Here is a 26,797-nt window from a genome sequence, read left to right on the forward strand (position 1 = left end):
TTCAACCGGATCGGTCTTCCTCTGGGAGTCTTTGCAGTGTTCTGATAGTGGTGGGTGTTAAAATAGCTTGCGGGCGGGACCAGCACCAGTTCCTCCTTTGTTCCACTAATTTGATTGGTGGTTGAGGTTGTCAGTATTGCAGGGGGCAGATCACACGTTCCTGCAATCTGTCCCATTTGTGAGTTTCAGAAACAGGGAAAGTATGAAAACATGGCAATGCGAATGAAGTTCTGTTTTTTGAAAAGGTCCATAGTGGTGTTTCTTAATTATTTTTTGTTAAGCATTTGTATTCTCAGACAAATAATACGATTCTGATTGTGTGTCTGGGTTTCTGGACAAATAATACAAATGAATTGTAGGGGTTGAGCGCAGTCAGGTAAAAACCAGATATCCATATTAAACACAAGTACAGTTAGGCAACCTCAGTAAGAAACAACATTCAATGTAAAAAAAGAACAACTGACAGAAAACAATTTACAGGACTTGCTGAATAATTAAGAACACGATTTCTGTCTGGGCCAAATCTTTGCCATCTGCTGAATAACTTGTGCACTTCTGGATAGGAGCCTATTCAGGGGCCAGCCATGCCAAGAGTTGGAGCGGAAGGGGTACTAAGTCCTCAGTCCATAGCTTCCTCTATTTCTTTAAGGAGCCAGCATTTATAATGGGACTTGGTAATGTTCCCTCCAGTAATGGGGCTCTATCAGTGCTTCGGTGGCCCTGCAAGCAGGGCTGTCTTTTCATATGGGCTCAATGGGCTCTTGTCCAAGGGCCCCAGGAGTAAAAGGGCCCTAAGCTGATAGCTGAGGGTCCCCTCTTTCCAGGGGTACCAGATTTTTGAAAATCGGCCCTGGGGAACTGGAGATATCCGACTTCAAAGCAGTGGTCCCCATCCAAGCCTGTTAATTGTTTTTCCCAGCCAGATATCTCGGGTTCTGTCTAACTTAGAGTATTTCTGAGGGTACACTCCAAAAGCTGTGGCTCTCCCCTTTCAGTGGATACTGGCAGCTTGTCTCTACTATGCCCAGAACCAGAGATATCAGCCTTCAAGCAGCTGGTCCCTGCTCCAGCTCCACACGTCTAATATGCAGTTTTATATTTTTGTTGGTGGATTGCTCTGGCTCCTGAAGTCTGATCCCCAAGTCCCGAGTACCTCCTGAAAGGTGGGAATCTCTAGTTTTTGTTTTTTTATCACACTAAAGCTAAGAAATCTATTTCTAGGAACTGGAGATATCTGCAGTAAAGCAAGCTGCCCTAACCCCCGGAAAATGATGAATATTAAGCCCACTATCTACCCCTCCCCTGTGTATTATACACCCCCTACCACGCTGGAAGTCATGTATCAGGGCCCCTTCATTCAGCACAATGTCCCCTTCTACAGTTTAGTGTTCTCCTTCCCGCCTCATCTGTGCAGTAAAGGAGTAATTAGCAGAAATTACTGCTCCAGGTCCTACATGCTGAGCAGAAGATAGAACACCCCCTACCGCCCGCAGAACATCAAAGCTGCCGCTGATAGCACCCCCCACCCCTACCGCTGATGGGTGGGTAGAGGGGCCCCAGTGCATTTCTGTGCCCAGGGGCCTACACTGCTGTTAAGACGGCTCTGCCTGCAAGCAGCATATATTCACACAATACATCCTGACATAGTGACTGACTTTTTGCAGAATGGGCCTCATGAAGTTTTATACTTAGTATGCTTTGTGCGATGCCTCACACTAGCTGATTTCTGATGGCAGTGTAATGGAAGTGTGGGCAGAAATCAGCTTGTGGCAGTTCGGGTGTAAAGGAATTTGGCTCTTGGAAGCAAGATAATTTTTCTTGTGTAAAATAAACATTTCCAATCCATACAGTGCATGGGCACAAAAAGTGTGTAAGTATGAGTACCTGTAAAGAGAAAAGCTGGGCATACACTATACAATTATATTGAAGATAATCTGCTAGATCTGAGTGGTTAGAATGAAAATCTAGTAATGGATGAGAGCAAACGACAATCAACCAATAGCTCCTAAACACTGGAAAATGGACAAAAAGTGTCGTTCATAGGCTGCTAAAATTGTAGTCCTGCGATCAGATAGTCGCCGCCCAAGGGAAGTGTATATTTACTGTGCAAATGTGGAATCACATGTGTACACCGAGCAGCTAAAAATCCCTCAGTCAGCGGACAGCTGCAAATCCATTCGTACCTCACTCACCAGTGGACGGTTTTTACCAGTGTGTGCAGTCTGTGAGCAGCCCAGGACTTACTCCTACATTGCGATTAGAACAGGCTGATCGGGGACGGAGCTGACGTCACACACCGTCCCTGAAAACGCTTGGGAATGCCTACGTTTTTCCTGACACTCCCAGAAAACAGTCAGTTACCAACCACAAACGGCTTCCGCCCGTCAATCAGCATGCAAATGGCTGTGCGATTAGAATTTTTGCACCAGCCTGTCGCTGACCGGGGAAGTCTGTTGTTGTTTGCCAACGCACGTGCGCATTGTGGTGCATACGCATGCACAGTTATTAGTTGATCGCCCGCTGTAAGAAAACGCACAGCATCAATCAGCTCTGAATTGGGTCCTTTGTACATTTTCCAGTGTTTGGGACAAATGGTCGATTGTAATTTGCTCTCATCCATTACCAGATTTTCATTCCAACCACTCAGATCTAGCAGATTATCTTCCAGTGTATGCCCAGTTTAAGAAACATCTTACAATTACTACTCTTGCAGACACAAATTGGGGGAGGGAAGAAATGTTTCAACACTAGGCAAGGACAATAAAGGCATTTTCTCAAACATGATTATCAGCTTGGTGCTTACAGGAGATGTAAGAATAAATATAGACTCCCACCATCACCCCCCAAAAATAAAATGAAAGTAACTACCAGCCGTAGCACTCATAGGGGAATATTTATCAAAGCCCCAAGAGAGATCACGTGGAGAGAGATAAAGTACCAAACATGTTCCAGGCTATGGACCTGATTCAGTAAGGATTGAAAATTCTACTAAGTAGCAGAATTTGCAATGCTTTGGATCGCATGCTGGGGGCCCCCATCGCAGGGCAAGGCCTCCCAGCATGCTAACAGCTGCCCCACCCCTTGACCATGGCGAAATTGCGGTGCGACCGCAAATTCAGCGTGATCACGAAAAATGAGGTAGCCTCCTGCCGGCTGCTCCCCCAGGAGACCCGCCACTATTTTAGTGATCACAGCGGCTGTGTGTGACATCACACAGCCACCCTGATCACGCCCCCCGTTTGCGTCACCACGCCCCTTTTTCTCAGTCGCTGCCCCTGCAACGTTCCATCTCCACCCTGGAAACGGAGCGCTGCCGTCCCCGCCTGACAGTGGAGAAAATGTGGGCGCATGCGCAGGATGGGCCCTGTGCATGGGCCCTTGCGTCCTCTTAGCAGATTTTGCTGTTGGATCGCGTATTGCGATCCAACCTGAATCAGGCCCTATGTTTGGAAAATGTCAAACACATATCCCCCATAGTCTAGGCTAATAACAACAAGATTAGGGGTCATAAACTGGATATCCCCTTTGAGAACTCCTGCATAACACTCTTCTGAACACACTAGATCATAGAGACATTTTTATTCCGTCTTACTGAGCACAGAGTCCGTCCATGTGAGAAAGCAGGTACAAAGATTCTTGAACGATATATGTGGTTTGTTCAAAATGCGTTAATATACATGTAAAGAAGAGAGTGGTGCAGATCTGTGCAATGTTGCCCTGCAAAACACTGTACATATCCATAGTGTGTTATGCTTGTAAAATAAATGGTGGCTCTTGAGACCTAGCAGACAGTCACTGCTAACATGACAAAGGAACTTTCCATCCGGTCTTGGGTAGAGTGTCTGGGAGTTGCAAATATTTGTTCAGCTTGCATAACTCACTGAAACGGATGCTCCCAGCCAGACCAAATGTTTTAATATTAGCAGCATGGAAAATGGTTGTATGTTGATACAATTATACACAACTAAATAGGACCGTCAATGTTTAATTTGTATGGCCGCTTGGATTTAAGACAGGGATGATCTGCAAGGGATTCATTGTTTATAAAAGTATTTTCCCTGGGGAAGAAGTAATAACTATTATTGTGTGCACAAGTATAACTGTGAGGCAAGACAGTAAATTCATTGTAAAGTCAGGGATCTATGTATCAAGCAGCAATAATAACAACCCCTTTTATAGATATTTTCATCTGGGAAAGGTGTAATCATTGCTTCAGGCTATTCACAAACATGGGTACCGCAGAGAAATCACTGCATGACTTCTTCTGTGTTCCCCTTAATTTCACAAAGCATCCAACCACCACAGCCTGGTATGGGGACTGCGATATCTGAGCAATTTACCAAATGGTGTAATGGCTACTTACTGTGCAGTATGAGGTCCAAAGACTGCTCATAATTACTGCGTATGCGTGATCTTCATTCTCATGCAGGCACAGAAGAGAAACAGGTACAAAGCTCATCCTTATCTGCCTGTGCAAGGCCCAGTATGGAGCATGATCACTAATTAATTACTCAAAGAAGTCTTCCACTGCTGGCAAGGGCTGTCTGATACAGGGGATGGGGAAGGGGGGGGGGGGGGGGTGTTCTCTTTTGTAGAACATCACACAGGTGGTCTATGTTAATAAATTCTGGCAATACATCATTCTGTAGTCAAAAGTTATTAGTCTATGTGTCTATGTAACATAGACATTACAGACCCCAACTGACTTTTCATAAAAAACCCATAAGCAGCAAATAAAAGATAGCAAAATATAGCATAAATAGGATTGTGTTTATTTAAAAAAAATAAAAAAAAAATATATAATTATATATATATATATATATATATATATATATATAGATTTATAGTAGGACCTCATTTAAAGTTCAAGCATTTTGTGTACATACACTTTTTAAGTGGGTATGCTGAGTGTGCACGTATCACAACAGTCCACCTCTAAACACAGCAATGTTTCTGCATCAAATGCTTCTACTTGTGCCCCATTGTAATGCAGAGATAACAGACAATATGAAAGTTTCATTATCCTATTCATGCACAATATAATGTAAATGAATGGTCATAAACACAAAAAAGGACAGTGTAATTATTAAATGCAAAATCCATCTAAAATGTAAGTAAATGCAAACACCACAACGTCTATCTGTAGCTTTATAAATCTAATAGGAATTTATATAAACACTATCAGCTGGAGGAGACATTACATAAGCAGTCACTGTCTTGATAGTGCTGCTGATGTCATCCTCCTCATTATGAAGTACCTTTATACCAGGCCTCCAGTAAACGCATTATATACATTCACCTCTATGGGAGGATTTCTACTGTTTTGCACGCTGGCGGCAACTAGATGGTGCCCGACGGAGCAATTCAAGTGTTGCTCCAGTCGCTGAAGCTAACATTACTGTTATGTTTTTCCTTCATTTTGACAGGCTGGTAAGTTATATATATATATATATATATATATATATACATACACACACACACACACACACACACACACACACACACACTCGTATATACACACGATCCAGCACATATCCAAGGAATAGGCGGCACTCAAAGGGATTTTGTATGTAGAAAAAGGCCACACAGTAGCCAATCTGTGCTAAACTGACATTTCGGTACTACTGTATGTACCTTTATCAAAGACCAAAATAACAAGGAAACAATCTTACCTTCTATCAGAGATCATCACCCAGAATGTGCACTGCCGGTCTACAGTGCACATTCTGGGTGATGATCTCTGATATAAGGTAAGATTGTTTCATTGTTCTTTTGGTCTTTGATAAAGGTACATAGTACCAAAACGTCAGTTTAACACAGATTGGCTACTGTGTGGCCTTTTTCTACATACAAAATCCCTTTGAGTGTCGCCTATTCCTTGGATACATGTGTGTGTGTGTGTGTGTGTGTGTGTGTGTGTGTGTGTGTGTGTGTTTATATATATATATATATATATATATACATACAGTGTGTGTATATATGTATATATATATATATATATATATATATATATATTTATTAAAAATAAGAATTTACTTACCGATAATTCTATTTCTCGTAGTCCGTAGTGGATGCTGGGAACTCCGTAAGGACCATGGGGAATAGCGGCTCCGCAGGAGACTGGGCACAAAAGTAAAAGCTTTAGGACTACCTGGTGTGCACTGGCTCCTCCCCATATGACCCTCCTCCAAGCCTCAGTTAGGATACTGTGCCCGGACGAGCGTACACAATAAGGAAGGATTTTGAATCCCGGGTAAGACCCATACCAGCCACACCAATCACACCGTACAACCTGTGATCTGAACCCAGTTAACAGCATGATAACAGAGGAGCCTCTGAAAAGATGGCTCACAACAATAATAACCCGATTTTTGTAACAATAACTATGTACAAGTATTGCAGACAATCCGCACTTGGGATGGGCGCCCAGCATCCACTACGGACTACGAGAAATAGAATTATCGGTAAGTAAATTCTTATTTTCTCTGACGTCCTAGTGGATGCTGGGAACTCCGTAAGGACCATGGGGATTATACCAAAGCTCCCAAACGGGCGGGAGAGTGCGGATGACTCTGCAGCACCGAATGAGAGAACTCAAGGTCCTCCTCAGCCAGGGTATCAAATTTGTAGAATTTAGCAAATGTGTTTGCCCCTGACCAAGTAGCTGCTCGGCAAAGTTGTAAAGCCGAGACCCCTCGGGCAGCCGCCCAAGATGAGCCCACCTTCCTTGTGGAATGGGCTTTTACAGATTTTGGCTGTGGCAGGCCTGCCACAGAATGTGCAAGCTGAATTGTACTACAAATCCAACGAGCAATAGTTTGCTTAGAAGCAGGAGCACCCAGCTTGTTGGGTGCATACAGGATAAACAGCGAGTCAGATTTCCTGACTCCAGCCGTCCTGGAAACATATATTTTCAGGGCCCTGACTACGTACAGCAACTTGGAGTCCTCCAAGTCCCTAGTAGCCGCAGGTACCACAATAGGCTGGTTCAAGTGAAACGCTGAAACGCTGAAACCACCTTAGGGAGAAATTGAGGACGAGTCCTCAATTCTGCCCTGTCCGTATGAAAAATTAGGTAAGGGCTTTTATAGGATAAAGCCGCCAATTCTGAGACACGCCTGGCTGAAGCCAGGGCTAACAGCATTACCACTTTCCAAGTGAGATATTTTAAGTCTACAGTGGAGAGTGGTTCAAACCAATGTGATTTTAGGAACCCCAAAACTACATTGAGATCCCAAGGTGCCACTGGAGGCACAAAAGGAGGCTGTATATGCAGTACCCCCTTGACAAACGTCTGAACTTCAGGAACTGAAGCCAGTTCTTTCTGGAAGAAAATCGACAGGGCCGAAATTTGAACCTTAATGGACCCTAATTTTAGGCCCATAGACAGTCCTGTTTGCAGGAAATGCAGGAAACGACCCAGTTGAAATTCCTTCCTGGCCTCGCACCACGCAACATATTTACGCCAAATACGGTGATAATGCTGTACGGTTACATCCTTCCTGGCTTTGATCAGGGTAGGGATGACTTCATCCGGAATGCCTTTTTCCTTCAGGATCCGGCGTTCAACCGCCATGCCGTCAAACGCAGCCGCGGTAAGTCTTGGAACAGACAGGGTCCCTGCTGGAGCAGGTCCTTTCTTAGAGGTAGAGGCCACGGGTCCTCTGTGAGCATCTCTTGAAGTTCCGGGTACCAAGTCCTTCTTGGCCAATCCGGTGCCACGAGTATAGTCCTTACTCCTCTCCTTCTTATGATTCTCAGTACCTTGGGTATGAGAGGCAGAGGAGGGAACACATACACTGACTGGTACACCCACGGTGTTACCAGAGCGTCCACAGCTATTGCCTGAGGGTCCCTTGACCTGGCGCAATACCTGTCTAGTTTTTTGTTGAGGCGGGACGCCATCATGTCCACCTTTGGTTTTTCCCAACGGTTCACAATCATGTGGAAGACTTCTGGGTGAAGTCCCCACTCCCCCGGGTAGAGGTCGTGTCTGCTGAGGAAGTCTGCTTCCCAGTTGTCCACTCCCGGAATGAACACTGCTGACAGTGCTATCACATGATTTTCCGCCCAGCGGAGAATCCTTGCAACTTCTGTCATTGCCCTCCTGCTTCTCGTGCCGCCCTGTCTGTTTACATGGGCGACTGCCGTGATGTTGTCTGACTGGATCAGCACCGGCTGACCTTGAAGCAGAGGTCTTGCTAGGCTTAGAGCATTGTAGATGGCCCTTAGCTCCAGGATATTTATGTGAAGTAATGTCTCCAGGCTTGACCACAAGCCCTGGAAATTTCTTCCCTGTGTGACTGCTCCCCAGCCTCTCAGGCTGGCATCCGTGGTCACCAGGACCCAGTCCTGAATGCCGAATCTGCGGCCCTCTAGAAGATGAGCACTCTGCAACCACCACAGGAGAGACACCCTTGTCCTTGGTGACAAGATTATCCGCTGATGCATCTGAAGATGCGACCCGGACCATTTGTCTAGCAGATCCCACTGGAAGGTTCTTGCGTGGAATCTGCCGAATGGGATTGCTTCGTAAGAAGCCACCATCTTTCCCAGGACCCTTGTGCATTGATGCACTGAGACTTGGCCTGGTTTTAGGAGATTTCTGACTAGTTCGGATAACTCCCTGGCTTTCTCCTCCGGGAGAAACACCTTTTTCTGGACTGTGTCCAGGATCATCCCTAGGAATAGAAGTCGTGTCGTCGGGATCAGCTGTGATTTTGGAATATTGAGAATCCAACCGTGCTGGCGCAGCACTATCTGAGATAGTGCTACCCCGACTTCCAACTGTTCCCTGGATCTTGCCCTTATCAGGAGATCATCCAAGTAAGGGATAACTAAAACTCCCTTCCTTCGAAGGAGTATCATCATTTCGGCCATTACCTTGGTAAAGACCCTGGGTGCCGTGGACAATCCAAACGGCAGCGTCTGAAACTGATAGTGACAGTTCTGTACCACAAACCTGAGGTACCCTTGGTGAGAAGGGTAAATTGGGACATGTAGGTAAGCATCTTTGATGTCCAGAGACACCATATAGTCCCCTTCTTCCAGGTTTGCAATCACTGCTCTGAGTGACTCCATCTTGAATTTGAACCTTTGTATGTAAGTGTTCAAGGATTTTAGGTTTAAAATTGGTCTCACCGAGCCGTCCGGCTTCGGTACCACAAATAGTGTGGAATAGTACCCCTTTCCCTGTTGTAGGAGGCGTACCTTGATTATCACCTGCTGGGAATACAGCTTGTGAATGGCTTCCAATACTGCCTCCCTGTCTGAGGGAGACGTCGGTAAAGCAGACTTTAGAAAACGGCGAGGGGGAGACGTCTCGAATTCCAATTTGTACCCCTGAGATACCACTTGAAGGATCCAGGGGTCCACTTGCGAGTGGGCCCACTGCGCACTGAACTTCTTGAGACGGGCCCCCACCGTGCCTAAGTCCGCTTGTAAAGCCCCAGCGTCATGCTGAGGACTTTGCGGAGGCGGGAGAGGGCTTTTGTTCCTGGGAACTGGCTGTTTGTTTCACGGGGCAGAAATGAGGCGCCTTTTGCCCGCTTGCCCTTATGGGGCCGAAAGGACTGCGCCTGATAATACGGCGTCTTCTTAGGTTGAGAAGCTACCTGGGGTAAAAATGTGGATTTTCCAGCAGTTGCCGTGGCTACCAGGTCTGATAGACCTACCCCAAATAACTCCTCCCCCTTATAAGGCAATACTTCCATGTGCCTTTTAGAATCCGCATCGCCTGACCACTGCCGCGTCCATAAACCTCTTCTTGCAGAAATGGACAGCGCGCTAACTCTTGATGCCAGTCGGCAAATATCCCTCTGTGCATCACTCCTTCAAATGCTCTATAGTCAGTAATATACTGTCCCTATCTAGGGTATCAATATTTTCAGTCAGGGAATCCGACCACGCCAGGCCCGCACTGCACATCCAGGCTGAGGCGATTGCTGGTCGCAGTATAACACCCGTGTGAGAGTATATACATTTTAGGATATTCTCCAGCTTTCTATCGGCAGGTTCCTTTAGGGCGGCCGTATCAGGAGAGGGTAGTGCTACCTGTTTAGACAAGCGTGTGAGCGCTTTATCCACCCAACGTGCCTCCCAACGTGCCCTATCCTCTGGCGGGAAAGGGTACGATGCCAATAACCTTTTAGGAATTATCAGTTTTTTATTGGGGGAAACCCACGCCTCATCACACACTTCATTTAATTCCTCGGATACAGGAAAAACTACAGGCAGTTTTTTCTCACCAAACATAATACCCTTTTTAGTGGTACTTGTATTATCAGAGATATGCAATACATTTTTCATTGCTTCAATCATGTAACGTGTGGCCCTAGTGGAAGTCACGTATGTCTCCTCATCATCGACACTGGAGTCAGTATCCGTGTCTGTGTCTGCCATTTGAGGTAACGGGCGTTTTAAAGCCCCTGATGGCGTTTGAGACCCCTGGACAGGCACAAGCTGAGTAGCCGGCTGTCTCATGTCGTCAACTGTCTGTCGTAAAGAGCTGACACTGTCACGCAATTCCTTCCATAAGCTCATCCACTCAGGTGTCGACTCCCTAGGGGGTGACAACTGTATAATAGGCAATTGCTCCGCCTCCATCTCATTTTCCTCCTCAAACATGTCGACACAATCGTACCGACACACCGCACACACACAGGGAATGCTCTGATAGAGGACAGGACCCCACTAGCCCTTTGGGGAGACAGAGGGAGAGTATGCCAGCACACACCAGAGCGCTATATATAGACAGGAATACCACTATAAAATGTGCTTTTCCCTTTATAGCTGCTGTTAGTATCAAAACTGCGCCAAATTAGTGCCCCCCTCTCTTTTTTACCCTTTTCTGTAGTGCAGGACTGCAGGGGAGAGTCAGGGAGAAGTCCTTCCAGCGGAGCTGTGATGGAAAATGGCGCCCGTGTGCTGAGGAGATAGGCTCCGCCCCCTTCTCGGCGGCCTTTTCTCCCGCTTTTTTGGTGAGTTCTGGCAGGGGTTAAAATACATCCATATAGCCCTGGGGGTTATATGTGGTGTATTTATATGCCAGCCAAGGTGTTTTACATTGCTGCTCAGGGCGCCCCCCCCTAGCGCCCTGCACCCTCAGTGACCGGAGTGTGAAGTGTGCCTGAGTAACAATGGCGCACAGCTGCAGTGCTGTGCGCTACCTTGTTGAAGACTGATGTCTTCTGCCGCCGATTTTTCCGGACCTCTTCTTGCTTCTGGCTCTGTAAGGGGGCCGGCGGCGCGGCTCTGGGACCGAGCTCCGAGGCTGGGCCTGTGTTCGGTCCCTCTGGAGCTAATGGTGTCCAGTAGCCTAAGAAGCCCAATCCACTCTGCACTCAGGTGAGTTCGCTTCTTCTCCCCTTAGTCCCTCGATGCAGTGAGCCTGTTGCCAGCAGGTCTCACTGAAAATAAAAAACCTAAACTTAAACTTTCACTAAGAAGCTCAGGAGAGCCCCTAGTGTGCACCCTTCTCGGCCGGGCACAAAAATCTAACTGAGGCTTGGAGGAGGGTCATAGGGGGAGGAGCCAGTGCACACCAGGTAGTCCTAAAGCTTTTACTTTTGTGCCCAGTCTCCTGCGGAGCCGCTATTCCCCATGGTCCTTACGGAGTTCCCAGCATCCACTAGGACGTCAGAGAAAAACAGTTTGTATAGCAGCTTAAACACATGCTATTCTACATGCTGTATAGTGTTCAGGGAATTCCATTTACATAAAAAACCTCTAAAAAACGTGCTTTGCAAAACTGCACTACAGTTTATCTGTGTAAGCATTACTGTTTCAGAATGACTCTTTCAGTTTTGTCAACAGTGTTCATACCAGGAGGTGACATGACTTGTTAGACTTTTACTAAATACAGTAAAAACATAACATTGCAATGTACTGTCGCATACCCACCTGTAAAAAAGTGCTTCTGAAGCATTACCATTTATTTTACATGGATGGCTCAATTTTTTAGTATGGTAGAATATTAGGCGGGATATAATACCATCCAAGTTTGCCGAGGGTGCAGATTGCTGGACGAAATCAGACATTTTTTTAAAGCAACAGTCATTTACAAGGCAACAAAAAAAAAAAAGCCTTGTAAATGACTGACACTTTAAAAAAAAGTCAGTGTTCGGTCGGTATCCCACATCTCCGGCAAACTCGGACGGTATTACATCCCAACTAGTGAGTCTGTTGACCTTTTGACTGTCGACCATATGGTGTCGACCTAATGACTATCTAACTTTTAACTGTCTATTTATACATTGGAACCAATATCATGTTTACAGGGAAATATTTATTATATTATGCACACAGCCCTGGAAAATTAAGAATCCCCACATGTCGCTCAAATGTATTCATTTAAATATCTAGGACACAGGCTCCACTAAGAGCCCGTCCCGGTGCTCAGTAAGAAGTAAGGTGATTGCAGCCCACTATGCAAGCAAGATGTGCAAAGCTACCGTTTGTGGATCTTGGGGGTGATTCCGAGTTGTTCGCTCGTTGCCAATTTTCGCAACGGAGCGATTAAGGCGAAAATGCGCATGGTACGCAGGGCGCATGCGCTAAGTATTTTAGCACAAAACTTAGTAGATTTACTCACGTCCGAACGAAGAATTTCCATCGTTGAAGTGATCGGAGTGTGATTGACAGGAAGTGGGTGTTTCTGGGCGGAAACTTACCATTTTCTGGGAGTGTGCGGAAAAACGCAGGCGTGCCATGATAAAACGCGGGAGTGTTTGGAGAAACGGGGGAGTGGCTGGCCGAACGCAGGGCGTGTTTGTGACGTCAAACCAGGAACGAAACGGGCTGAGCTGATTGCAGTGTAGGAGTAAGTCTCGAGCTACTCAGAAACTGCTAAGAATTTTCTATTCGCAATTCTGCTAATCTTTCGTTCGCAATTCTGCTATGCTAAGATACACTCCCAGAGGGCGGCGGCCTAGCGTGTGCAATGCTGCTAAAATCTGCTAGCGAGCGAACAACTCGGAATGAGGGCCCTTGTTTCTTACCATTCCCATAACAAGATTATCTATTTTAGGCGGATGCTTGATTCTGCCCTTAAACATGCGGGAAAAACAGCAGTATTTTAATGGCAGAATTAATAAATAGGCCTCACATTGCACTTCCTCTTGTGCTAATTCACTGCACCATTAAGTGCTTTTTGTCTTTTTCAGGGTTTTTTTTACAGAATAATTGTTACATACATATTTGGGTGCACTATCAAAAACATTAATATTTAATGATGAGTGGAACAAGGATGTAAACGGAAAACAATATTATGCGTACTGTGGTTATTTCATTTTCTTTATCCTTTCAGTCACCACATTCCTTCAAGACTGAAAATACTATATAAGTAACATTATTATTATTATTATTATTATTATTATTATTATTAGTAGTAGTAGTAGTAGTAGTAGTAGTAGTAATTGTAACTGTCATGGTGACAAAATAATAAGAATAAGAATAATATATTATTATTATTATTATTATTATTATTATATTGTCACTGCGACAGTTACAACTACTACTACTACTACTACTACTACTAATAATAATAATAATAATGATGATGTTACTTATATAGCATTTTTTTCATAACAGGGCTCAAAGTGCTTTCAATGTGCTTTAAAAAACCAATTTATAAGAAAAGAGAGCTACAGTAAGCATTTGGGTTGTATATATTTTTTTTACAAGCTAAAATGACATTAATTAAATGCTTTAAATAATTATTTACTTACTGTCCATGAAAATCGCTTGTCCTTAGTGACATTGGGTATGTTGAGCGGCTCCATGGTGTTTGTCACAAATTGGGCATACATGTAATTAATTTTGTTTACATCATACTCCCTGTTTTTAAAAACAAAATAATACAATTAAATACATAAATTAAAAATGTAAAAAAATTGTGTAACTGTATATACATATATATATATATATATATTTATATAGACAACAAGCAGGTCCGGCTCTCCCATTACTTGATGCAATAGCGCTGAGTGCCTCCACAGTAGTAGTATACAAACAGCGGCAGGTGCGGCACTCCAAGCGACGGGGATAAAGTAACTCTTACGTCCTTGTAATAGTCTATTACAAGGACGTAAGAGTTACTTTATCCCTGTCGCTTGGAGTGACGCACCTGCCTCTGTTTATATATATATATATATATATATATATATATATATGAAACGAAATAGAGGAGATGGCGCCAAGGGAGTTATATCAACGCCCTACCTAAAAACGGACCCTTACAGTACTCTCCGGATAAATTACGTCAGATAACAAATACTAACATAAAAATTTATTAAAACAACATATAAACCCGACACAAATGTTCATAAGTATACAGAGTTGATACATTTACATTTGTCGCACAATTTGAACAATCAGTTTGTAGTGATGAGGAAAAAGCGTAGATATATCACTACGATTTCCTCCTTCTCCTTATTGTAGATTCGGAGGTAACATCAGATAATAGATAGATAAATAACCCAACGCGTTTCGTCTTGTTCCAAGACTTCATCAGGGGTAAAATCTCTTCATTTCAGAACATATTGTCAGCACATAAAAGGTCATTCAAAGATGTATGAACAACGTTTCAATATTTCAATGTGACTTGATTGATACAGCGAGGACCATACCTCATATATCATCAGCTTGAGTCTGACATTCAGATATTCGAATATGGGGAAGATTCATATGTGTATAGAATCTAACTGGTTCGCAAGCATAAGGAACCTCGTCGGTCAGCAGCTTGAACCTGACACTCAGAGACTCAGGAGTGAAGGCAATTCAAATGGGTATAATGTCTAACCAATTTAGAACACGTGGTAGACCCTCCAGTGGTGCAGTGCTGACAGCCAAGTCTCTGTATAATATATATATATACTGCTCAAAAAAATAAAGGGAACACTAAAATAACACATCCTAGATTTGAATGAATTAAATATTCTTATTAAATACTTTGTTCTTTACATAGTTGAATGTGCTGACCATAAAATCACACAAAAATTATTAATGGAAATCAAATTATTAACCCATGGAGGTCTGGATTTGGAGTCACCCTAAAAATTAAAGTGGAAAAACACACTACAGGCTGACCCAACTTTGATGTAATGTCCTTAAAACAAGTCAAAATAAGGCTCAGTAGTGTCTGTGGCCTCCTCGTGCCTGTATGACCTCCCTACAATGCCTGGGCATGCTCCTGATGAGGTGGCGGATGGTCTCCTGAGGGATCATCTCCCAGACCTGGACTAAAGCATCCGCCAACTCCTGGACAGTCTGTGGTGCAACGTGGCATTGGTGGATGGAGCGAGACATGATGTCCCAGATGTGCTCAATTGGATTCAGGTCTGGGGAACGGGCGGGCCAGTCCGTAGCATCAATGCCTTCGTCTTGCAGGAACTACTGACACACTCCAGCCACATGAGGTCTAGCATTGTATTGCATTAGGAGGAACCCAGGGCCAACCGCACCAGCATATGGTCTCACAAGGGGTCTGAGGATCTCATCTCAGTACCTAATGGCAGTCAGGCTACCTCTGGCGAGCACATGAAGGGCTGTGCGGCCCCCCAAAGAAATGCCACCCCACACCATTACTGACCCACTGCCAAACCGGTCATGCTGGAGGATGTTGCAGGCAGCAGAACGTTCTCCTTGGCGTCTCCAGACTCTGTCACGTCTGTCACATGTGCTCAGTGAGTACCTGCTTTCATCTGTGAAGAGCACAGGGCGCCAATGGCGAATTTGCCAATCTTGGTGTTTTCTGGCAAATGCCAAACGTCCTGCACGGTGTTGGGCTGTAAGCACAACCCCCACCTGTGGGCGTCAGGCCCTCATACCACCCTCATGGAGTCTGTTTCTGATCGTTTGAGTAGACACATGCACATTTGTAGCTTGCTGGAGGTAATTTTGCAGGGCTCTGGAAGTGCTACTCCTGTTCCTCCTTGCACAAAGCCAGGGGTAGCGGTCCTGCTGTTGGGTTTTTGCCCTCCTACGGCCTCCTCCACGTCTCCTGATGTACTGGCCTGTCTCCTGGTAGCACCTCCATGCTCTGTACACTACGCTGACAGACACAGCAAACCTTCTTGCCACAGCTCGCATTGATGTGCCATCCTGGATGAGCTGCACTACCTGAGCCACTTGTGTGGGTTGTAGGGAGGTCATACAGGCACGTGGAGGCCACAGACACTACTGAGCCTCATTTTGACTTGTTTTAAGGACATTACATCAAAGTTGGATCAGCCTGTAGTGTGTTTTTCCACTTTAATTTTGAGGGTGACTCCAAATCTAGACCTCCATGGGTTAATAAATCTGATTTCCATTGATAATTTTTGTCTGATTTTGTTGTCAGCACATTTAACTATGTAAAGAACAAAGTATTTAATAAGAATATTTCATTCATTCAGATCTAGGATGTGTTATTTTAGTGTTCCCTTTATTTTTTTGAGCAGTATATATATATATATATATATATATATATATATATATCACTGTGACTTAATGTTAAATAAATCCTAAAATAAAACCTTTCTTGTTTTAAACTACAAGGTAAGTATTTAACACAGGTAGAAATACTGACTCTGGATTAATTCAGTTCCCAGAAGCCTCAGCAAGTCACGCCAGCAAGATTCAAATTAATTATTTTTAAACTAGTATTATTTTATACTAGTTACCAGCAGTGCTGTGCAAAAATTTTAGGCAGGTGTGGAAAAAATTCTGCAAAGTAAGAATGCTTTCAAAAATAGAAGTGTTAATATTTTATTTTTATCAATTAACAAAATGCAAAGTGAATGAACAGAATAGAAATATAAATAAAATCAATATTTGGTGTGACCACCCTTTGCCTTCAAAACAGCATAAATTCTTCTAGGTACACTTGCACACAGTTTTTGAAGGAATTCGGCAAAGACATTGTTCCAAACATCTTGGAGAACTAACCACAGATCTTCTGTGGATGTTGGCTTGCTCATATCCTTCTGTCTCTTCATGTAATCCCAGACAGACTTGATGATGTTGAGATCAGGGCTCTGTTGGGGCCATATCATCACTTTCAGGACTCCTTGTTTTTCTTTATGCATAAGTGTCATTAAGAATAGTTCTTAATGACATTGGCTGTATGTATGTGGTCGTTGTCCTGCTGCAGAATACATTTTGAGCCTCCCTGATGGTATTGCATTATGGATAAGTATCTGCCTATATTTCTCAGCATTGAGGACACCATTAATCCTCACCAAATCCCCAACTCCATTTGCTGAAATGCAGCCCCAAACGTGCAAGGAACCTCCACCATGCTTCACGGTTGATTGTAGACCCTCAGTATTGTACTGCTCTCCAGCCCTTCGGAAAACAAACTGCCTTCTGTTACAGGCAAATATTTACAATTTTGACTCATTGGCACCTACAACCATTTTTCTCAGCCCAGTTCCTATGTTTCGTGCAAAGTTGAGTCGCTTGGCCTTGTTTCCACGTCAAAGGTATGGCTTCCATGAAGATCACTTCTGGACAGACATCTCTGAACCGAACAGTAGATTGGTGTACAAGGGTCCCACTGGTTTCTGCCAGTTCTGAGCTGATGGCACCACTGGACATCTTTTGATTTCAAAGGGAAGTAAGCATGATGTGTCTTTAATCTTATGCACTAAATTTCCTTGGCCGACCACTGCGTCTAACGTCCCCAACATTTCCCATTTCTTTGTGCTTCTTTCAAAGAGCTTGAACAGCACATCTTGAAACTCCAGTCTGATGCAGTACAACTACCTTGTGTCTTGTTGTCATCTTGCCGTGGTGTATGACCTGTGACATGAAACGTCTTCCACAACCTCAGCTTTGTAGCAGAGTTTAGCTGTTCCTCCCCCAGTTTTAAGCATCCTACACTGCTGATTCTGTTTCTGTTAGTTAATGACTGTGTTTTAACCTACATATGAAAATGATGGTCATTATCACCTGTTTGGTATGACTGGTTAATCATACACCTGACTACTGTATAATCCTACAAAATCCCAGACTTTGTGCAAATGTACCTAGAAGAATTGATGCTTTTTTGAAGTTAAAGGGTGGTCACACCAAATATTGATTGATTCAGATTTCTCTTCTGTCATTCACTTTGCATTTTGTTAATTGATTAAAAATGATCTATTAAAACTTCTAATTTTGAAAGCATTCTTACATTGCAGCAATTTTTCCACACCTGCCTAAAACTCTTGCACAAGACTGTATATATTTTCCAAACTGAAAAGCTCCAAAAAAATGTATCCAACTCAGCCCGGTTTAAAAGAATAGAAGTTTTCCCTATCATTGCCACTGAAAGAAAATGTTTTTCACATATCTAGAGGAAAACTACTGGGAAATTTTCCTAGATTATGGTAAAAATGCATAGCACTGACCCTGTATAATATTAATTTGTAAAATGCAAAAATGTTTCTAAACTTGTTTATGCATACAGAAATGACAGAGAATCTCATTCAAGCTGAGAGCGTGTGACTGAAGGTGCTTAAGGACATGAGGGGGAGATGTGGACAGCCAGGTGATGTCAGGGATTAAAGAGGAGGAAGTTGCAAGTGAGATTACATAAATCAAAAAATTGACAGGTGCTGCAGAAAAGCGCTCCCTGCCTTGCGGTGCCCTGTGTGGTGGCACATGTCGCACCACCCTAGTTACAGCACTGCGATAACGAAAGGGAGCGGTAAGAGAAGTATTACCCTATCGTTGGGCAGTCTAGCTGCATATGTGCATTTTGATCCTGCTTGCCAGATCACGTATGTGTAGTGGAACTGGAAACCCTGACTTTGGTTTCCAGTTCCACTTGTTTAAAGAAACACGTAAAAAATATAATCACATTTTGCCATTAATTCCAATAAAAAATGAAATTTAATTGAAAAAGCGTATTTTCCTGCTAATATTTTGTGCTATCACCAACATACTGCAGCTATCGGCTTAGGTAACATCACAACAGCACTTCACACACCTGATATTTAAATCAAAAACAGCTTTCCTCGCCTTCATAAATACTGTAGATACTGGGCAGTAACCATAAACAGACCAATAAGTCTGTAGTGGGGTAACAAGCCCTCCTTCACCTGAATTTGTCTTTTCATAACTTATTCCTGTGGTCCACAAGTTTGCAAATAAAGCATAGTTGCCTACCCTTCCGCATTCTGCAGGAGATTCCCTGAAATAGCAGCAATCTTCCTGACTCCCTGAATAGTACATCAATCTCCCTCATTACACCTTATTCTCATTATGCAGCTGTTAAATTCTTGGGGGGGGGGGAAGAAATCAAAGATAAATACAGAAATGCCATTTCCTTGCATTGGTTACAAGGCACAATGATCCCTATGGCTACATACATTTTAAATAAAGTTTCTTGTGGCCACTTACAGTATATGGAAGCTCTTGTTAAACACAATACACGAACAAATTCTGAGAAGTATCAGTGTCTTTTCTTCAACAAGTAGATCTTACTAATTTGGGGGTCAATTACATTTGGATTCAAGTCCTTTTATGACACATCTCTCAGATGTAGCAGTGCTCATCCGCGCTGATACTGTGTTACTTTCACATCTCCCTGAAATGCTTTTTCAAAAGTAGGCAAGTATGAAATAAAGTGATTTAACAGGTACTGCTGCAAGTCAGAATGCGGCACCATACCCCCTGCACTTGGCTCAATTATTAATTGCATTTGGTACACAAAAGAGTAAATGAACCACAGGTGTTATACTCACACAATCTGTTTGCTTATTTTTGCTACTATACAATTCTATCCCTTTTAGACATCTCTCCTTAGCACGCTGATCAGTTGATCCTAACCTTGTATTACAGTTTAGCCCCTTTCCTAGGATTCAGTATGATTTACCGTCGGACGGGATGCCGGCTGTCAATATGCCGACAGCAGCATCCTGCCTGCCAGAATGCCGGCAGCGGGGCAAGCGCAAAGAGTTGCCTCGCAGGCTTGCTGTGGTCTCAGTGGCTTGCTGCGCTCGCCACAGGATCTATTCCCACACGAGTGGGAATAGTTCTGTTGCGCCGGGATTCCGTCTGGCGGCACTGTTGGCTGTCGGGACTCCGGCATTGGTATCCTGACCGCCGGGATCCCAACAGCCGGCAAATTAAGCAAATTTCCTTTCCTCCTATATATCCCTTAACCATTCTAGGTAATAAATATTCATTGTTTATTATAACTTAGCACAGATGTGATAATCAGACGTGATGAATTTCACTTCTCTATTCATGTCATGTAGTTTACACAATTAAAAAGGTTATTAACAAGGAAAGAACATACAGAAGAGTACAGAGGACATACAAAGGAAGGACTCTAATTCCCTACATACTTCTCTCTGCTTATATTGCAGTTTTTACAGAATTTCTGCTGAACAGTCTGAAAAGACATTTCTGAATAGCTAATAATTGATGGCAATTATACAGTGTCAGCAAAACTCTATGCCTGTAATATGTGAGCCTTGCTGGAGCAGACATAATGCTACCATTGGTAGTAATGATATGCTTCAATAATAATAATAATAATAATAATAAAAACACGTAATACGCTATTGCCGTCTAAGTTATTGGCCCTTTCAAAGAACGGCCGAGTTCAGCTGCCATCCCGCACGGCCACCGAACGTGGGCGTCATTACATCAGACCCATGGTATATATTGTTAAATAAATGTGTACAATGTTAAGGTGCAATTTAAGCCTAATAAATTAAAAATGTACAAATCCAAAGCTGGTGTGATTGGCTTTACAAATTACAGTGACACTGCCAGTAACATCATTTAAAGTGGACAAGCTAGGCTTTGTAATTTTAGATTTTTATACTTTAAGAGATTGCCATTTGTAGACTAGGTTTCAAAACAGAGAAGAGAAGAAATACTTTATTAAAGTGTAAAATGCTGCTGCAGTCAGCCAGTGTGAAATCATGTATTTTTGTTTTCTGCACTTCATACAGTATATTCAATTGTAAAGCACAATGGAATTTGCTGTGCTATATAAGAAACTGTTAATATTGTAAATAAATAATAAATATGACATTTTTCTTCTATGTCCAGGTTTCATTAAAGAGTTGAAAGGCAATACAAAGCTTGAACAGCAGGTGTCACTATTGCACAGATACGATATACAACTATAAACTGTACAGCATTTACTAAGGTTAGTGAAGTCACACACTGCATGAGGCTATAGGTCACAGACACATCATCAAGCTTTCCAAGATCATATTTCTAGCTCAAACAGCACTATTTTCCTGATCTAGTAACAAACACAATGTAACTAAAGAAATAAAATAAAAAAATAAACCAGAAGCAGCTGCAAACAATTGTAATTACTGAAAATAAGTGACGTAATCTAAGTAACAAATTTGTTAAATATAATTAACCAAGAAAAAAAAAAGAAACCACAATAGTAGCATCTGGATATTAGATCTATAGTATCATTATACATCACTCTAGTTCTACACAGACCCCCAGTGTGTGCTAATGTATCAAATTATCAGTAATTCAGCCCCGGTACGATAGGCTGGGCTTTAAGTGTTCAAGGCGGATGGCCAAACGTGAAGCAAATAAATCCAATATCTCATATTACAATATAAGCAAAAGCTGTGTATTACTGAGCATATACAGGTTGAGTATCCCTTATCCAAAATTGAAAATCCCACATTTTTGGTTCCCCTACTGAGATAATGATACATATATATATATATATATATATATACACACACACACACACACACACACACACACACACACACACACACACACACAGTATGTACTGTATATATATGTATGTATATATATATATATATATATACACACACACAGAGAGAGAGAGAGAGAGAGAGAGAGAGAGAGAGAGAGGGAAACAAAATCTATAAGGAAATAGAAGAGATCCACAATACCTCCTAATAACAACATGCATATTCTGTTACCACATGCAGCAACAGAAAAAAAACCGAACAGGGGCGCAGACCAAACCGGAAACTGAAAACATTCAAATAGTAATTTACAAATTTAACCAGGATTCTGATTAAATTAATGTTAAGAAATGCTCCAAAGGCTTATATAAAGCAAGTACGCTGCAATGCGTAAACTGTTTAATTTTAACAGATTTGCACAAGAAGAGACATATCATGATACACAGGGGTGTATCTACCTATTGGCCAGGATGGCACTCGCCAGAGGCGCCAGCCAAGGAGGGGCGCCGCCCAGGGGTGCCACCCGCGGCCAGTAGGTAGATTAAATTTTAATGGCAGCAGCTGTCCACCCGTGAACACCCCCCCCACACCCACACCCACCCACCAGTAGATCCTCACCCGCACTGACGCCCAGGAATGACCATAGCAGGCAACAGCAGCCACTGTAATTAGCGCCGGGGTCTAGCACTGCGTTACAATCAAGAAACTACATAAACTACACCTCCCAGCAGCCCTTGCTTGGAGCTCACTGTAGCAAGGGCTTCTGTGAGGTGTAGTTTATGTAGTTTCTTGATTGTACTGCGGTACCGGATCCCGTTGCCAATTACAGTGGCTGCCGCTGCTGCCTGCTATGGTCTATCCTGGGCATCAGTGCTGCCTACTATTGTCATCAGTGCAGGTGAGGAACTAACGGTGGGGTGGGTGGGGAGGGGGGGGGGGTTGGGGGTGGACAGCTACTGTCTCTAAAAGCGCTGGCTCTAAAAGTGAAATAACTATAATATAATTATATATATTACATTATACTTCTCTTACGTCCTAGAGGATGCTGGGGACTCCGTAAGGACCATGGGGATAGACGGGCTCGCAGGAGACATGGGCATGGGCACTTTAAGAAAGACTTTAGGAATGGGTGTGCACTGGCTCCTCCCTCTATGCCCCTCCTCCAGACCTCAGTTTACTACTGTGCCCAGAGGAGACTGGGTGCATTACAGGGAGCTCTCCTGAGTTTCCTATCAGAAAGTATTTTGTTAGGTTTTTTATTTTCAGGGAGCCTGCTGGCAACAGACTCCCTGCATCGAGGGACTGAGGGGAGAGAAGCAGACCTACTTCTGTGAGTTTCAAGGCTCTGCTTCTTAGGCTACTGGACACCATTAGCTCCAGAGGGGTCGGTACGCAGGTCTCACCCTCGCCGTCCGTCCCAGAGCCGCGCCGCCGTCCTCCTCACAGAGCCGGAAGATAGAAGCCGGGTGAGTATGAGAAGAAAAGAAGACTTCAAAGGCAGCAGAAGACTTCATGATCTTCACTGAGGTAACCCACAGCGGTGAAGCTGTGCGCCATTGCTCCCATACACCTCACACACGGCAGTCACTGTAAGGGTGCAGGGTGCAGGGGGGGCGCCCTGGGCAGCATATAAACCTCTTTCTGGCAAAAATAAGTATATATACAGTTGGGCACTGTATATATAATGAGCCCCCGCCAGTTTTCAGTATATTTGAGCGGGACAGAAGCCCGCTCCCTCAGCACTCACCAGTGCCATTTTCTCCACAGCACAGCGCTGAGAGGAAGCTCCCCGGACTATCCCCTGCTTAGCCAATGGTGAAAGAGGGTTTTGAAAAAGAGGGGGGGGGGGGGGCACATAATTGGCGCATTTATATATGTACAAACAGCGCTACTGGGTAAACATATATTTATATAGTGTTTTTTCCTGGGTCATATAGCGCTGGGTGTGTGCTGGCATACTCTCTCTCTGTCTCTCCAAAGGGCCTTGTGGGGGAACTGTCTTCAGATAAGAGGATTCCCTGAGTGTGTGGTGTGTCGGTACGCGTGTGTCGACATGTCTGAGGTAGAAGGCTTTCAGGGGGAGGAGGAGGAGGAGAGAATGAGTGTGGTGTCTCCGTCGACAACGCCGACACCTGACTGGATGGATATGTGGAAGGTTTTAAGTGCTAATGTAAATTTATTGCACAAAAGATTAGACAAAGCTGAAGCTAGGGAACAGCCAGGGAGTCAACCCATGTCTGTCCCTATGTCGCAGGGACCTTCGGGGTCTCAAAAGCGACCACTATCCCAAATTGTAGACACAGATACCGACACGGACTCTGACTCCAATGTCGACTATGATGATGCAAAATTAGAGCCAAAAGTGGCTAAATGTATTCGATATATGAAGATTGCAATAAAAGATGTTTTGCATATCACAGAGGAACCCCCTGTCCCTGACACGAGGGTACACATGTATAAAGGAAAGAAACCTGAGGTAACCTTTACCCCCTCACATGAGTTGAACGAATTATGTGTAAAAGCTTGGGAATCTCCAGACAAAAAACTGCAGATTCCCAAAAGGATTCTTATGGCGTATCCTTTCCCGCCAACGGACAGGATACGGTGGGAATCTTCCCCTAGGGTGGACAAGGCATTAACACGCTTATCCAAAAAGGTAGCGCTGCCATCCCAAGATACGGCTACCCTCAGGGACCCGGCTGACCGCAAGCAGGAGGTTATCCTGAAGTCCATTTACACACATTCTGGTACCTTACTCAGACCGGCGATTGCGTCGGCCTGGGTTTGTAGCACGGTAGCAGCATGGACAGATACCTTATCAGCGGATATTGAGACCCTAGATAAGGATACCATTTATTGACTCTAGGGCATATAAAAGATGCGGTCTTATATATGAGAGATGCTCAAAGAGACATTAGTCTACTGGGTTCTAGAATCAACGCAATGTCCATTTCTGCTAGACTAGTCCTATGGACCCGGCAATGGACAGGTGATGCCGACTCAAAAAGGCATATGGAGGTTTTACCTTACAAGGGTGAGGAATTGTTTGGGGAAGGTCTCTTGGACCTGGTCTCCACAGCTACAGCGGGTAAATCAAATTTTCTACCTTATATTCCTTCACAGCCACATTCAAATGCAGTCCTTTCGATCACAAAGAAACAAGAAAGAACGAGGTGCGTCCTTTCTTGCCAGAGGTAAGGGCAGAGGAAAATAGCTGCACAACACAGTTAGTTCCCAGGAACAGAAGTCCTCCCCGGCCTCTACAAAATCCACCGCATGACGCTGGGGCTCCGCTAGGGGAGTCCGCCCCAGTGGGGGCACGTCTTCGAATTTTCAGCCACATCTGGGTTCACTCACAGGTGGATCCCTGGGCAATAGAAATTGTTTCCCAGGGTTACAAGCTGGAATTCGAAGAGGTGCCTCCTCGCCGGTTTTTCAAATCGGCCCTGCCAGCTTCTCCCCCAGAAAGGGAGATAGTGTTAAATGCAATTCACAAATTGTATCTTCAACAGGTGGTGGTCAAGGTTCCCCTGTTTCAACAAGGGAAGGGATATTACTCAACCCTATTTGTGGTCCCGAAACCGGACGGTTCGGTCAGACCCATTTTAAATTTAAAATCCCTGAACCAATACTTGAAAAGGTTCAAGTTCAAGATGGAATCGCTCAGAGCGGTCATCGCCAGCCTGGAAGGGGGGGATTTTATGGTATCTCTGGACATAAAGGATGCATACCTTCATGTTCCCATTTAGCCACCTCATCAGGCGTACCTGAGATTTGCGGTACAGGATTGTCATTACCAATTTCAGACGTTGCCGTTTGGGCTTTCCACGGCCCCGAGAATTTTCACCAAGGTATTAGCGGAAATTATGGTGCTCCTGGGCAAGCAAGGTGTCACAATTATCCCGTACTTGGACGATCTCCTCATAAAAGCGAGATCAAGGGAGCAGTTACTGAACAGCGTGTCACTTTCACTGAAGGTGTTACAGCAACATGGCTGGATTCTCAACATCCCGAAGTCGCAGTTAGTTCCTACGACTCGTCTGACTTTCTTGGGCATGATTTTGGATACAGACCAGAAAAAGGTTTATCTTCCGAAAGAAAAGGCTCAAGAACTCATGACTTTAGTCAGGAACTTATTGAAGCCAAAACAGGCGTCAGTGCATCACTGTACTCGAGTCCTGGGAAAGATGGTGACATCATACGAAGCCATTCCCTTCGGCAGGTTCCATGCAAGGACTTTCCAATGGGACCTATTGGACAAATGGTCCGGGTCGCATCTACAAATGCATCGGTTGATCACCCTGTCCCCCAGAGCCAGGGTACCTCTCCTGTGGTGGCTGCAGAGTGCTCACCTTCTAGAAGGCCGCAGGTTCGGCATTCAGGACTGGATCCTGGTGACCACGGACGTGATACTCTGAGGTTGGGGAGCAGTCACGCAGGGAAGAAACTTCCAAGGTCTTTGGTCAAGTCAAGAGACTTGTCTTCACATCAACATCCTGGAACTGAGGGCCATATACAACGCCCTACGTCAAGCGGAGACCTTACTGCGCGACCGACCAGTTCTGATCCAGTCAGACATCACCGCAGTGGCTCATGTAAACCGCCAAGGCGGCACAAAGAGCAGAGTGGCAATGGCAGAAGCCGCCAGGATTCTTCGCTGGGCGGAAAATCATGTAAGCGCTCTGTCGGCAGTGTTCATTCCAGGAGTGGACAACTGGGAAGCAGACTTTCTCAGCAGGCACGACCTGCATCCAGGAGAGTGGGGACTTCATCAGGAAGACTTCGCACAGATTGCAAGTCAGTGGGGACTGCCCCAGATGGACATGATGGCGTCCCGCCTCAACAAAAAGCTACAGAGGTATTGCGCCAGATCAAAAGACCCTCAGGCGGTAGCTGTAGACGCCCTAGTGACACCGTGGGTGTTCCAGTCGGTCTATGTGTTTCCTCCTCTTCCTCTCATACCCAAGGTGTTGAAAACAATAAGAAAAAGAGGAGTGAGAACAATTCTCATTGTTCCAGATTGGCCACAAAGGACCTGGTATCCGGATCTGCTGGAAATGCTCACAGAAGATCCGTGGCCTCTTCCTCTACGACAGGACCTGTTGCAACAGGGGCCCTGTCTGTTC

The 26,797-nt window shown here is 44.3% G+C and overlaps 1 protein-coding gene across 5 annotated transcripts in view; it reads right to left on the minus strand.

The window, feature by feature from the left end:
• Nucleotides 1-26,797, minus strand: part of PDE5A (phosphodiesterase 5A) — a 274,469-nt gene that overhangs the window by 107,286 nt on the left and 140,386 nt on the right. For all 5 annotated transcript variants that reach the window (XM_063920240.1, XM_063920239.1, XM_063920241.1 and 2 more), the window contains exon 8: nt 13,728-13,836. In XM_063920240.1, the coding sequence (XP_063776310.1) occupies nt 13,728-13,836 (109 nt within the window). The remainder of the gene's footprint in view (nt 1-13,727; nt 13,837-26,797) is intronic.

Source organism: Pseudophryne corroboree, chromosome 1 (assembly GCF_028390025.1).
Source record: "Pseudophryne corroboree isolate aPseCor3 chromosome 1, aPseCor3.hap2, whole genome shotgun sequence".
NCBI lineage: Eukaryota > Metazoa > Chordata > Amphibia > Anura > Myobatrachidae > Pseudophryne > Pseudophryne corroboree.